The 14,795-nt window shown below is 32.9% G+C and overlaps 1 protein-coding gene across 3 annotated transcripts in view; it reads left to right on the top strand.

Annotated features, from left to right (window-relative positions):
• KPNA5 (karyopherin subunit alpha 5) overlaps positions 1 to 14,795 on the top strand; it is a 50,483-nt gene that overhangs the window by 6,690 nt on the left and 28,998 nt on the right. For all 3 annotated transcript variants that reach the window (XM_013063024.2, XM_013063023.2, XM_013063020.2), the window contains 5 exons: positions 1,359 to 1,460; positions 1,562 to 1,661; positions 3,017 to 3,111; positions 5,660 to 5,791; positions 7,989 to 8,077. In XM_013063024.2, the coding sequence (XP_012918478.1) occupies positions 1,359 to 1,460; positions 1,562 to 1,661; positions 3,017 to 3,111; positions 5,660 to 5,791; positions 7,989 to 8,077 (518 nt within the window). The remainder of the gene's footprint in view (positions 1 to 1,358; positions 1,461 to 1,561; positions 1,662 to 3,016; positions 3,112 to 5,659; positions 5,792 to 7,988; positions 8,078 to 14,795) is intronic.

Raw genomic sequence — 14,795 nt, 5'->3', positions numbered from 1 at the left:
AGAAATTTTTACTCTTAAGCCTATTTAGATCACTTCCATTTGTCACTACCAGATTTGCCCACTACCCCCCCAAAAAACCATAATATTTATTTGTTGCTTTGTGGGTTTTCATAGTTCTTGCTCCTAAGTTAATTACAGTCCTCTACCTATGCTACTCATACTTTTCCTTCTATAGTTCAGCCAGCTAGCTCTCTTAGCCTTCTCTGCTTTGAACTTTGTGTATGTGACATAAGGAATAGAAAAATCCTTTAAAAGAATATATCTCAACATTTTTCATTCCAAGATACACTTAAATTTAGAAGTGTTTATATTAAGAGGGTATAGTCCTCACATGTGTGAATTAAAAACTAATGTGTAGAAAGTACTAGCAATGATGAAAGTAGAGAAAGGCCTGTTTTAGAAATATGATTTGTCATCTTCCTATCTATAGTATCTAGCATACTCCCTACTTTATTACATTAAGGACTCAAAAAATCTGTTGGATGAATGATTAGAAGGAAATGTATACTATTTGAAGAAGAGCAGTATTTCTTTAGCTATCAGAAAGAATATACCAGATTTTTTTTCTTACCTATTTTGATATAGAAAATGTATCTATAAATTCCCCTCAGTGATGTTACTCTGCTTCACTCCTCCTCTCTCTCTCTCTTTTTTTAAATTTTTATTCATTCCCAAAATAAAAAGGATAGGGCCATATTTCCTCAGAGTTGTTCTCTGCTCCTTATTAATCTGTAATTTGTTTGTTAATATACCACAATATTTCTCCCATATAACTAATTTGGTTTTTTATTAAGATTTTCTTGGAAAAATTCTTAGATATCGCATATATCACTGGGAGCATATGTACTTTTTCAAATTCTATTAAAAGTAAATGTGTACTCTACTTATGGGAGGCCAAGACCTGAGAATAAGAATTGACCCAAAATGGTCTGCTCGTAAGAGCTAACCAAGTCAGGAGAGTTTAACTTCTCAAAGATAATTTATTTATTTATTTATTTATTTATTTATTTTTTTAAAGATTTTATTTATTTATTTGACAGAGAGAAATCACAAGTAGATGGAGAGGCAGGCAGAGAGAGAGGGAAGCAGGCTCCCTGCTGAGCAGAGAGCCCGATGCGGGACTCGATCTCAGGACTCTGAGATCATGACCTGAGCCGAAGGCAGCAGCTTAACCCACTGAGCCACCCAGGCGCCCCTCAAAGATAATTTAGATCTTCATGGTATAGTGATTGAGAAATAGTAAATATGTAGAATTTTAAATCGTTTTGTTTTGTTCACATAAATGAAAAATATAATTCTATGGGAATTCAGTGTTTTATGGAAAACCCAGTGTATAAAGTTATTTCTCTTTATTACAGTTGTTCAAACGCAGAAATGTCTCTTTGCCCAGAAACGATGAGTCTATGCTAGAAAGTCCTATCCAGGATCCAGATATCAGTTCCACTGTCCCCATTCCAGAGGTAGATTTTACAAAAATATATTTCAAATTATACTTCAACAGTATTTCATACAACAGTTATTCATGCAAAATATTAAGTGTTGTTATATTTTCTGTTTTTAGGAAGAAGTTATCACCACAGATATGGTTCAGATGATTTTTTCTAACAATGCTGATCAACAGCTAACAGCAACACAGAAATTTAGAAAGCTGCTTTCCAAAGGCAAGAATTATTTTCAAGTATGCTTATTTGATATTAAAAGGTTCTGAGAGTTTTATTTATTAGATATTTTTTATTTTAAGACATCATCATCTTCAGTAAGACAGTAGGTCTTAATTTTTCTTGAAAATATACTTGTAAGGAATATCTATTTTTTTTTTAAAGATTTTATTTATTTGACAGAGATCACAAGTAGGCAGAGAAGCAGGCAGAGAGAGAGGAGGATGCAGGCTCCCTGCGGAGCAGAGAGCCCGATGTGGGGCTCGATCCCAGGACCCTGGGATCATGACCCGAGCCGAAGGCAGAGGCTTTAACCCGCTGAGCCACCCAGGCGCCCCAATATCTATTTTTTTATAAAGTATATTTATTTATTTTAAGTAGACTCCATGCCCAATGTGGGGCTTGAACTCACAACCCCGAGATCTAGTCACTTGTTCTACTGACTGAGCCATACAGGGAACCCTAAAGGAGGTCTTTTTTATCCTTTTTGTTAGATAAATATGGAACACTAACAGAATATCCTAGGGAACCACAAGAGCATACTTTTTGTTGAAGCCAAGGGAGAAGGAAGAGTTGTTGATACTTAGGTTGTCAGTAGCTGAAATATCTTGGTTTTAATTTTGCATATTTTTGTTTTAAAATTTCTTTTTTTTATTATTAATTTTTTATTTTTTATAAACATATATTTTTATCCCCATGGGTACAGGTCTGTGAATCACCAGGTTTACACACTTCACAGCACTCACCCAAGCACATACCCTCCCCAATGTCCATAATCCCACCCCCTTCTCCCAAATCCCCTCCCTGTTTTAAAATTTCTTAGAGATTTTATGACTCTCAAAAGCCCTCTGCATTTCATGAAAATTTATGAAGAATCCTACATAGTCCAGTAGGTTTTCTGTGAATAATGAATGATACCTTCACAGAACAGAATATCATTTAGTTGAGAAGTATTAGATAATGGTTGATAGGGAAGGAGACATCTCTGGAAAATGAGGTATTCTTATACAGGATTAGGGGGAAGATTATCTATCAGTTGGTGTTTTGAGTATTAGACTGAAATACTCCATGTTGTGAAGATGACCTTCTAAATATCCTTCAACTTAAAGTACTAAATATTTGTGTAGACAGTATTTTAAATTTTTTTTTTACTGTGATTAATGAAAAAGAATTTGCTTTCCAATAAGGACTGCATTTTTGAGAATATTTGTTTACTTCAGTTAAACTCACCTGAGGCTTTTAAACTTGGTCAGTGAAACCTAGGAAAGATTTATTTTGTGCATCCTGTTAATTGACACAGGGACCAGGTTATTATCTTTCTGTGCCTATAAATAACTTAATTCTTTTTAAATTTTTAGAACCTAATCCACCAATTGATCAGGTTATACAGAAACCAGGAGTTGTACAGAGATTTGTGAAATTTCTTGAAAGAAATGAAAATTGTACTTTACAGGTGAGTTCTAAAGTTTTCTTTCTTAATCTCTTTCCAGAAATAACGTGATTAAAGTTTCTAGTGAACTTCTACAATACTAAATATATTGTAAGCATTCAGGAAATACTTGGCAAGTAAAGGAAAAGGTAGTGCCATTCATCTTCCCGTAGTCATGTTTGCAATGCTAGTTTTTTGTAGGAACTGCTTCATTAAAACAATTTTGAGAAAACTATATAAAATTCATAATGTTCATAAAAATTTTGTAGTTGTCAACTTTTAGTAAATTTTTCATTTTAGAAAACCTCACATTAAAATGTTAATGGGTAAATTTTTTTTGGCTCTTAGCTAATAAGGGTTGTAACTTTTTAGTATAAACTCTTTTACCTTTTAAAACATTTTTATCTGATTAGCTTTTAAAAAAAAAAAATCAGTAAAATCAACTAAAATGTGACCAAAGTTAGGTTTGTCCAAATGAGCATTGCTTCTCAGCTATACTCTAAAGGCCCTTGTAAGATGTCTTCCAAATAATTGGCTGCTAATAGTAAATTACTGAATTTTGCAAATATTTTACTGTTTTTTTTTTTTTAAAGAAAGATTGCTTTTCCTGATTTCATTGCTATGTATATTCTTAAGTAGGAATACAATGTGGAATTTTATCTATCAGGAATTGCACAGGAGCTGCACCTAGTTTACCAGTGCTATTGTCAGTAATGGAAGATTGTTACTAGTATTTGAGTAATAGTTGTTGAAATTACAACTTAGAATAGTGTTCCACATATTTGAGTAATTTGGGAAAGCTCCTCACACTTTAGATAAGAAGCAAAGAAATGTGTTACACACATGAATATTACTTATCATGATTTTTATGCTGAAAAATTTTGAGAGTGTTTACGATAAGGATGTCTGAGGAAAAAGCCACTTTGTGCTATATATAGTAATACTGTCCATTATTTTTCAAGGTCTTTAGGTATAATCTGTAAGGACTCTAGGTCATGATTTTTAGTCCATTTGCTTTCTATTTAAGCCTCAAGTCCAGAGTAAAACCCAGGCCTCCTGATACTTAATTATTTGGCTTTTTAGTTATAAATGAATGAAAGAGGAAATGAGTAAATACAAATAAATAAAATTGAGTGATAGTTTTAGCCATATATTGTGTGTAAGGCATTATATTACAAAATTAAAATATTGTTTTTACTTTTTATAAATTTTATTTTTAATATATTTTTTATATTTTTATTTAAAATATTGTATTTATTTATTAAAATAACAAAATTAAAATAATAAAATTTTATTTTATTAATCATAGTGCTATGTACCTTTCATGTGAAAAGTTGTCTGTGTCAAATATTTTTGAAGTTATGGTCATTCTTTAGTTTGCCTGTGGATTTATAGATCATTTTCAGTACTTTGCTAGTTTATTGTTTGGGAGCCATGGGTTGAATTTTCTGTTTTCTTGTGTTACAAATCCATCACATTTAAGTATATTCAGATTTAAGTGGAATTGATATGAATGACTTTTCAGAGGTTCTACTGCTTACAGGAATACAAGTCCTGCCTGTGGCTTTGCTAATAGTGAATTCTTTGAACAAATCATCTAAGTCTCTGGACTTCTAATTAATTTCTTAAATGAGGTTGGAACTAGGTGATCCCTCCCTAGGGAATCAAAAGTACCTTTTAAGATTCTAAGTTCCATAAATGCACTGTTGCTTTTATTTTTTTTTAATATTAATTTATTTATTTTCAGACTAACAGTATTCATTATTTTTTCACCACACCCAGTGCTCCATGCAATCCGTGCCCTCCTTAATACCCACCACCTGGTACCTCAACCTCCCACCCCACTGCCACTTCAAACCCCTCAGATTGTTTTTCAGAGTCCATAGTCTCTCATGATTCACCTCCCCTTCCAATTTACCCCAACTCCCTTCACCTCTCTAACTCCCCATGTCTTCTATGCTATTTGTTATGCTCCACAAATAAGTGAAACTATATGGTAATTGACTCTCTCTGCTTGACTGATTTCACTCAGCATAATCTCTTCCAGTCCCGTCCATGTTGCTACAAAAGTTGGGTATTCATCCTTTCTGATGGAGGCATAATACTCCATAGTGTATATGGACCACATCTTCCTTATCCATTTGTCCGTTGAAGGGCATCTTGGTTCTTTCCATAGTCTGGCGACCATGGCCATTGCTGCTATAAACATTGGGGTGCAGATGGCCCTTCTTTTCACGTTCTTTTAAGTAGTGTCTCATTAGTTTTAAACTGCTTGCTTTAGGACACTTGGCTCTCTAAATAGTAAGCATTAGGAGTTCTGTGAAATACAACTTCAGATGTGTTCATTTATTGTTCATGATTTTGAAAATTTTCATTACAGTCTCTTTCATTTTTCCAGATTGAGTCCTGTTTTTAAAACCAAGGGTTTTTATTTATGAAATCTGATTAATCTTATTAATCATAAATCAGTCTTTAAAGGCTTGTCCAGCTAACCCTTTACTCCCTCTCTTCTTCCCTTTTTTTCTGACATTTCTTTGGTGCTTTCATTTATTCTACCTTTGTTTTTCCTTAGTTTGAAGCTGCATGGGCATTAACTAATATAGCATCTGGAACTTTTCTGCATACCAAGGTAGTGATTGAAACTGGGGCTGTTCCAATTTTTATCAAACTTCTTAATTCAGAGCATGAAGATGTGCAAGAGCAGGTATGTTTCTAATCTGAATGGTTATATTTACTAGATTTTTATGTTCTCTTGAGAGTTGCATGTGCATTGTGTTTGTTAAAATATAGTAATTCCTCTTCAGTGTCAAATTAGAAGGAAGCCAGAATGCACTGTCTCAGACATAATCCTGGGTTCTCTGTAGGTGTGATGTCAGGTATCAGAAATTACTATTCCCATGTATAAAAAAGCATACTGAGACTCAGAAAAGTTAGTAATCTACCTAGTCACAGTGGATGGCTGAACTAAGTTTTAAACCTGGGCTGGTCTGACTCCTTATTCTTTGCATGTACGTAGATTATTTTGTTACTTCTTTCTAAAATATCAAAAATTTTTTAAGCCCTTAGTCGATTTGCTCTTTTATTTATTTTTACTTTTTTAAATTATTTTTATTAGCATATAATCTATTATTGCCCTAGGGCTACATTTCTGTGAATCGTCAGGCTTACATATTTCACGGCACTCACCATATCACATACCCTCCCCAATGTCCATAACCCAGCTACCCTCTCCATATCCTTCCTCCCCCCTAGCAACCCTCAGTTTGTTTTGTGAGATTAAGAGTCTCTTATGGTTTGTCTCCCTCCTGATTCCTAATGTGGCTTTTTATTTTCTTTAATTTTTATTTATTTATTTATTTTTAAAAGATTTTATTTATTTATTTGACAGACAGGGATCACAAGTAAGCAGAGAGTAAGGCAGAGAGAGAGGAAGGAAAGCAGGCTTCTCACTAAGCAGAGAGCCCGATGCGGGGCTTGATTCCAGGACCCTGGAATCGTGACCTGAGCCGAAGGCAGAGGCTTTAACCCACTGAGCCACCCAAGTGCCCCCCTAATGTAACTTTTTAAATAGACATGATAAATTCTCACAGTTGTTGCAAGAGGGAAAATTTAATCACATTTACTTTGTACCAGTGAAAGAAAATAAAATGTTTTTGTTTTGAACTATTTTTAGGGCAAATTGATCTGTTGATCTACCATCCATTCATCTGTTTAGTTTTATATATATGTACATATATATATGTATACACACACACACACACACACGGGTTTTTTTTTTTCCCCACTTAATTGATATTGGTAGCCTTTTCTAATGGCATTAATCTTCCAAGAAAATTTTCCTGATTACTCATTATCTAGTCCGGTATGAACCATAATTTGTGATCTATTTCTCAGTTATATATTAGAGTTATTTCTGGCATATTAATATTATGATAAACATCACTATCAATCTGTATGTATATCTTGATTATTTCATTAGGAAAAATGACTTAACCCTGGTAAAAGAAAAAATTTTCAAGTTCTAATCATGTATTTCAAAGTTGACCTCCAAAGAAACTATACATAATAATTTCCCCACCAGTATTAGACTTCACAGGGTGAAAAATGTCATTACTTCAAAAGATTTTCTTAAGGTGGCTCTGTGGGTTAGTTGGTTCAGACACCTGTCTTGTAAAATATTTTTTAAAAAAATAGAAAATGAACTTAGGCCTAGGGTAAATATTAAAAATACTAACTCATATTTTAAATGTTAAAATTTTCCCAGTTGTAAAAGTAACTTATGTCTACTTTTGCATGTATTTGAAAAATGTGAAGTGAGAATATAATGAAATGATGATTTTCATTTGCATAATTTGTCATTTAATTGAAATTTAATAAGTGAATAATTTGATCTTTTACTTAAATTATTTAAAAAATTATAATGAACCTGGACTAATTCTAAGCTTATTTTCAGAGATCAGTCCAAGCTAATTCTCATAGTAGCTTTACTTGACTTCTCTGTATTTTGTCTCTCCTTCCCTTCTTTTATAAATCAATCCCTTCCCAGTGAGTGGAGTCCTTGGCATAGGAACAAACTTCTAGTATAGGTAATTGCAAAATTCGCTAAATTGATAATTTTGTCTTTCCATGTAGATTCGGAGTAGATAGACTATCATCTTTGTTGAACAGAATAAACATTTCACCATGTGTAATGAAAAATGTTAATGCCCTATCCTTCAGTTGATTAAAAATATTAGTAAATGGTACTATTAAACTTTCTTTACTGTCCTACTAGCTTTTTACTTTTTTTTTAACATCTTGGAAACTATTACTTTGTTCATTCTATACTAAAATCTCATTCTTAAGAGAGTGCATCTTATTTAAGATATTGTAACAGAATGTTTTTTTCTCATTTTTCTAAGGCTGTTTGGGCACTTGGTAATATTGCTGGTGACAATGCAGAATGCAGAGATTTTGTTTTGAATTGTGAAATACTTCCACCTCTTTTAGAGTAAGTACTTTATCACAATTAAATTAATACTAGTTTTATAAAAGAAAACTATTCTGCACTGTATTTCTACATACACAATTACGTTCTTCAGTGATGCTTTTAAATTTGGGGTATGTTGAGCTGTTTCTGCAAGAGCAACAGCAAAAGCAAACCAAGAAATTTTCCGGTTTTGTATTGGTCTTTATATTTTCTTAAGCCATACTTAATAGTATTTATTGTGTGCTTGATGCTTACTATGCTGAAGTAATAATTCTACAAAATAAGGATATGTGGTAATTTTTAGTACAATAAAAATTTAAGTTTTGCTAAAGGAGGAAATCTTTAGTACATGAACAGAGGATATATTTAGGATATCAGGTTTTTGTATTTGATATGGAAATGTTCAGAGAACAAAGATCATAAGAGATTTTTCTTTTGGAATTAGAATTAAATGATTTATTTAGTAGTTCCTTTTTAAAATGCATTATATATTTTTAAAAAAGAAATTACCCTATAATGTAAGGAGCTTTAAAGAAATTACATAAATTATTTGAAAGGTAGATTCCTTTATTCATCTTGGTTATCATTCACTAAGAGGGTCTTTTTTTTTTTAGGCTAGATGCCACGGGCATGTAGTGAAAAAGAAAAAAGTAATTGAGGAGATGGTAAAAGGAAAAATTTTATTGTTTCTGTGCTATTAGCCATCCTCTCCAAGCTAAAAAATTGAAAGGAAGAATAAATTTTTAGTTATTAGCTTGCAAAAGGTATTTTATTCTTTTAGAGAGAGTAACTTTCCATGGACAGAGTGATTTCACAGTGTTTCAATCAACTAACATTGAATACTTAACTACTGCAGGGCACTGAACCACTTACTATAATGTCATTAACTTTGGTCTTACTCAAAGTTAATGTTCCAAAGTATTTAAGAATTTAGCTGAGCTATAAAAAGAAAATACTTATTTAGAGTTCAATATCAGGGTTATTTTGAAATTCATACTATTTTTGCCATTTTAACTGGTGTAAGGTAGTATCTCAATGTGCTTTTGATTTAAATTTCCCGACATGGTCCATATACACAATGGACTATTACTCAGCCATCAGAAAGGATGAATATCCAACTTTTGCATCAACATGGATGGGACTGGAGGAGATGATGCTGAGTGAAATATATCAAGCAGAGGAAGTCAATTATCATATTGTTTGACTTATCTGTGGAACATAAGGAATAGCATGGAGGACATTAGGCGAAGGAAGGGAAAAATGAAGGGGGGAAATTGGAGTGGAAGACGAACTGTGAGAGACTATGGACTCTGGGAAACAAACTGAGGGTTTTAGAAGGGAGGGGCCAGGGGGCTGGGTGAACCTGGTGATGGGTATTAAGGAGGGCACGGATTGCATGGAGCACTGGGTGTTGTATGCAAACAATGAATCATGGAACACTACATTAAAAACTGATGATGTCAAGCAGAGAGAGTCAACTATCATAGGGTTTCACTTATTTGTGGAGCATAACAAATATCATGGAGGACAAGGGGAGTTAGAGAGGAGAAGGGAGTTGGGATAAATTGGAAGGGGAGGTGAATCATGAGAGACTATGGACTCTGGAAAACAATCTGAGGGGTTTGAAGTGGCAGTGGGGTGGGAGGTTGGGGTACCAGGTGGTGGGTATTAAGGAGGGCATGGATTGCATGGAGCACTGGGTGTGGTGAAAAAATAGTGAATACGGTTTTTCTGAACATAAATAAATTAATTTAAAAAAATAAAATTAAATTAAAACCCCAAAAAACTACTGATGTACTATGATGTACTGTATAGTGACTAACATAATTAAAAAAAAAAAAAAGAAATTCATACTATTGAAAGTATCTCTTAAATTTTCAATTTGAGATTTGTCTGGCCTCATTATATGGTTCATAGATTAACTGAGAACTTTGTTTCTTTTTACTTTTGCTCTCTGTCTCATTTTCTTATTACTATCTCAAGTTGGTAATTGTTTCTGAATTAGTAAGTAAACATTTCTTAGGTCTAATTCCTTTAAATGGTCTAAGGAGCTTTTAATCATGACCAAAGAAACCAAACTAAAAACTAAGCTCTAATGGAGAAGAAGTACCCAGCTATGTAGTGCTAGTTATAAATATAATGAATTTTAGAAAATAAGTAGGCTTAAAAAGTTAGAAAGTTTAAAAATTTGAGAAAAATAGCAAAAAAGAATTTATGTCAACCTAGCTACCAGATACTCTCACTTTTGTTAGGCAAAAGGAAGAAAGTTATTGGCTTTTATTAAGATTATGGTTTATCTGCTGTTCACATTGACATTTGTGTTTTAGCTATTGCTTAAGTAAATGTAAAACTTCTATTAATGTCTGGTTTTATCAATTCTGTTTGAGTTTTAATTTTATTCTACTTCCATTTGATTCTCAGTAAATGTAATTTTGCAGTAAACCTAAATCAGCAAATGTAAATCTTACTACTACGGGTTTCATATACTGACCCACTTGCTGTTTTAATTTAATTTGACTTTAATGATTATAATAACCTCATTAATATAGATAAAGAATAGTATACAACACAGTTTGGCCAACTACAGGCCTCAAGCCAAATCTGGCCTGCTTCCTGTTTTGTAAATTTAAGTTTTTATTGGGGCACAGTCACTCCCATTTGCTCACTTAATATCTACGGTTGCTTTCATACTACATCAGCAGAGTTGAATAGTTGCTACAGAAAAAGGCTTGCAAAGCCTAAAATATTTACTGAAAAAGTTTTTCAACTCCTGATATAGAAAGTCAATGTAAGTATTTTATTTTTAAGTGAGTTATGGTTTTCGGAGGTTTCAAAGACTATAGGAAAACCTGTAGAACAGATTTTTTTCGTATATGGTAAAATATACATAGCATAAAATTTATCATTTTAACTATTTTAAAATGTACAGTTCACTGGCAGGGTTTTATACCTATCACCACTATCAAATTCCAGACAGAAATCCCAATACCTATTAAGCTGTCATGTCCCATTTCCTTCTAGCCTCAGCCCTTGGAAACCACTGCTGTGTATGGATTTGCCTATTCTGGATATTTCATATAAATGGAATCATACATTGTATGACTTTTTATATCTGGCTTCTTTCACTTAGCATATTGTTTTCAAGGTTCATCCATAGTATAACATGTATCAGTACTTCATTATTTTTATGGCAGAATAACATTCTCTTGTATGGATGTACCACATTTTGTGCACCCATTCATCAGTTGATGGTCATTTATCTTCTACTTGTTGATTAAATAGTATTCCTCTGAACATTCATGTACAGGATTTTGTTTAAATAGTAGCTTTTAATTCTTTTTAGGTATATACCTATGAAGAGAATTGCTGGGTCATATGGTAACTCTATCTTTGACTTTTTAGGAACTGTTTTCCATAGCAGCAGCAGCATTTTACATTCCCATCAGCAGTGTATGAGAATTTCAGTTTCTCTACGTTCTCACCAGCACTAGTTATTCTGATTTAAGCCACCCTCGTAGGTGTGAGATGGTATCTCATTTTGCTTTGATTTGCATTGAACATCTTTTCATGGGTTTGCTGACTATATCTTCTTCTGAGAAATGTCTGTTAAGTCTTTTGAATAATTTTTAATTCAGTTACTTATCTTTTGTTGCTATGTTGTAAGAATTCTTCATGTATTCTGAATACATTCTTATCAGATTAATGATTTACAGATCTTTTCTTTTTGCATTTTCTGGGTTGTTTTCACTCTTGAGTCACAAAGTTTTTAATTTTGATGAAATCCAGTTTGTGTATTTTTTTTCCTTTTGTTGCTTATTCTTTCGGTGTTGAATTTGAGAAACTGTTGCCAAATCAAAAGTCATGAATATTTGTCCTTATGTTTTCTTCAAAGAGTCTTATAGTCTTAGCTCTTATATTTACAGCTTTGATACATTTTTAGTTAATTTTTTATATGATGCAAGGGCATTCACTTATCACAGCATAATTTGTTGAAGTATTCTTTGAGAGTATTCTTTGCTCATTGAATGGTACCATATTGTTTTGGTTAGAGTAGCTTTGTGATGAATTTTGAAATCAACAAGTGAGTATTTCAGTTTTGTTTTTGTTTTTGTTTTTGGTCAAGATTGTTTTAGCTATTTAGGGGTACCCTAGTGGCTCAGTCAGTTATGTGTCTGACTCTTGATTTCAGCTCAGGTCATTATCTTATGAGTTGTGAGATCAAGCCCACATCAGGCTCTGTGCTTAATGGGAGTCTGCTTGAGATTTTCTCCCTCTCTCACCCTTGCCCTCTTCCTTTGCCCCTCCCCTTGCTCGTGCATGCTTTCTCTTTCTGTCTCTCAAATAAATAAATATTTAAGTAAAAAGATTGTTTTACCTATTCAGGGCTACTTGCTATTCCATATGAATTAGTTTTCAGTGTACAGAATTGGTTAAATTTATTCCTAAGTATTTTATTCTTTTTGACACTATTTTAGATGAAATTTTTTTTTACTTGTTCAGTGGTAGTGTATAGACATACAATTGCTTTTTGTGTTTTAATCTTGTAGCCTGCACCTTTGTTGAATTCATTCATTAGCACTAATAGGGCTTCGTTGTGGATTTTCTTAAATTTCTCTATATAAAATCATGTCATCTGTGAATAGTAATAGTTCCAGTTATTGCTTTCTAATTTCAATACCTTTATTTCTTTTTCTTGCCTAATTGCTCTAGCTAGCGCTTCTAGTACAGTGTTGCATAACAGGGAAAAGCAGATATCTTCATCATGTTTCTGATTTGAGTAAAAGGTTTCACTTTCACCATTGAGTATGTTGTTAGCTGTGGATTTTTCATAAATGTTCTTTATCATGTTAAGGTAGTTTGCTCTTTTTCCTAGTTTGTTGAGTGTTTTTATTATGAAAGAGTGTTGGGTTCTGTTAAATGCTTTTTCTGCATCAATTGACAGGATCACACATTTTTTCACCTTCATTCTGTTAATGTATATTATTTATTATTTGTACATTGAACTATCTTTGCCTTCCTAGGTAAATTCCATTAGGTTATAGTATACAACCATCGCTAGATTCAGTTTCTTAGAATTCTGTTGAAGATTTTTGCATGTGTATTTATTAGAAATACTGGTCTATACCTGTGATGTCTTTGGCTTTGGTATTAGGGTAGTGCTGGCTCATAAAACAGGTTAGGAAATGTTCTCTTCTATTTCTCAGGAGAGTTTGAGAAAGATTCAGTTCTTCTTGTATTTGGTAGAATTCACCAGTGAAGCCGTTTTGTGTTGGACTCTTCTTTATTATGAGATTTTTTTATTACTGATCAATATATTTAATCCTTACAGGCCTATTTAGATTTTCTGTTTCTTCTTGAATCATTTTGGTAGTTTATATATAATTTCTAATTGTTCATTTCTTCTGGGTTATTCAATTTGTTAACTTATTCTTGCTCATAGTATTTTTTTTTAAGATTCTATTTATTTCAGAGAGCAAGAAGGGAGCATGAGCAGGGGGAGAGGCAAATGGAGAGGGAGAGACAGACTTCTCTGCTGAACAGGGAGCCTGATGTGGGACTTGATTCTAGGACACTGGGATCATGATCTGAGCTGAAGCCATATACTTAACTGAACTGAATGAGTCACCCAGGCACCCCCATAGTATTCTTTTATACTTATATTCTTATTTCTGGAATATCAGTAGTAATAGCCCCACATCTTTTAATATTTTAGATTTGTTTATTATTTATTTATTTATTTTTAGAATTTATTCATTTGAGAGAGTGAACATACACATGTACCTGTGCTTATTCCGGTGGGGAAGAGGGGGAGCAGAGGGCGATGGACAAGCAGACTGAATGAGGGCCCAGTGAGGGGCTCAATTCTGCCAAAACCAAGAGTCAGATGCTCAGCCGAGTCACCCAGGCACCTGCCCCTCCCCACTTCCATTCTTAATTTTAAGTCTTTTTTCCTTTATCAGTCTAGGTAAAGGTGTTAACTTTGTTGAATTTTTTTTCCCCTAAGAATCAGCTTTTGGTTTAGTTCATTTTCACTAGTATTTTTCTGCTCTTTATTTTATTTCTTTTACTCTTCTGCTCTTTATTATTTCCTTCCTTCTGCCAGCTTTGGGTTTAGTTTGCTCTGATTTATGTAGTATCTTAACGTGGAAGTTTAGGCAATTGATTTGACATCTTCTTTCTTTAATACAGGTATTTATAGCTATAAAATTTTCTCTGAGCATTGCTTTCACAGTATCCCATTAAGTTTAAGTATGTTTGATTTTATGCTCATTTATTTTAAGATATTTTCTCATTTTGTTTTTTGTTTTTACTCATTTTTGCTTAAGAGTATGTTTTTTAAAATTTCTACATATTGAATTTTCCAGTTTTTCTTCTATTAGTGATTTTTAGTTTCACTGTGGACAGAGAAGATATTTCGTGTGACTTCAGTCTTTTAAAATATATCAGATTTGCTCTATCATCTAATATACAGTATATCCTGGAGAATGTTTAATGTGCAATTGAGAAGAATATGTATTCTGCTGTTGCTGAGTTGAATGTTGTATAGGTGTCTTTTATGTTTACTTGGTTTATCATGTTATTGAAGTCCTCTTTTTTTCTTACTGATCTTCTATCTAGGTGTTCTGTCCATTACTGAAAACAATATACTAAAGTTTCTAACTATGATTGTACAACTGTGTATTTCTCCCTTCAGGTCTATCAGTTTTTGCTTTGTGTATTTTGCTATGTTGTTATGTCT

Source organism: Mustela putorius, unplaced genomic scaffold (genome assembly GCF_011764305.1).
Source record: "Mustela putorius furo isolate JIRA1106 unplaced genomic scaffold, ASM1176430v1.1 tig00003983_pilon_pilon_pilon, whole genome shotgun sequence".
Taxonomy (NCBI): Eukaryota; Metazoa; Chordata; class Mammalia; order Carnivora; family Mustelidae; genus Mustela; species Mustela putorius.
The sequence above is the reverse complement of the archived record's forward strand: the minus strand, read 5'-3'. Positions and strand labels throughout refer to the sequence as shown.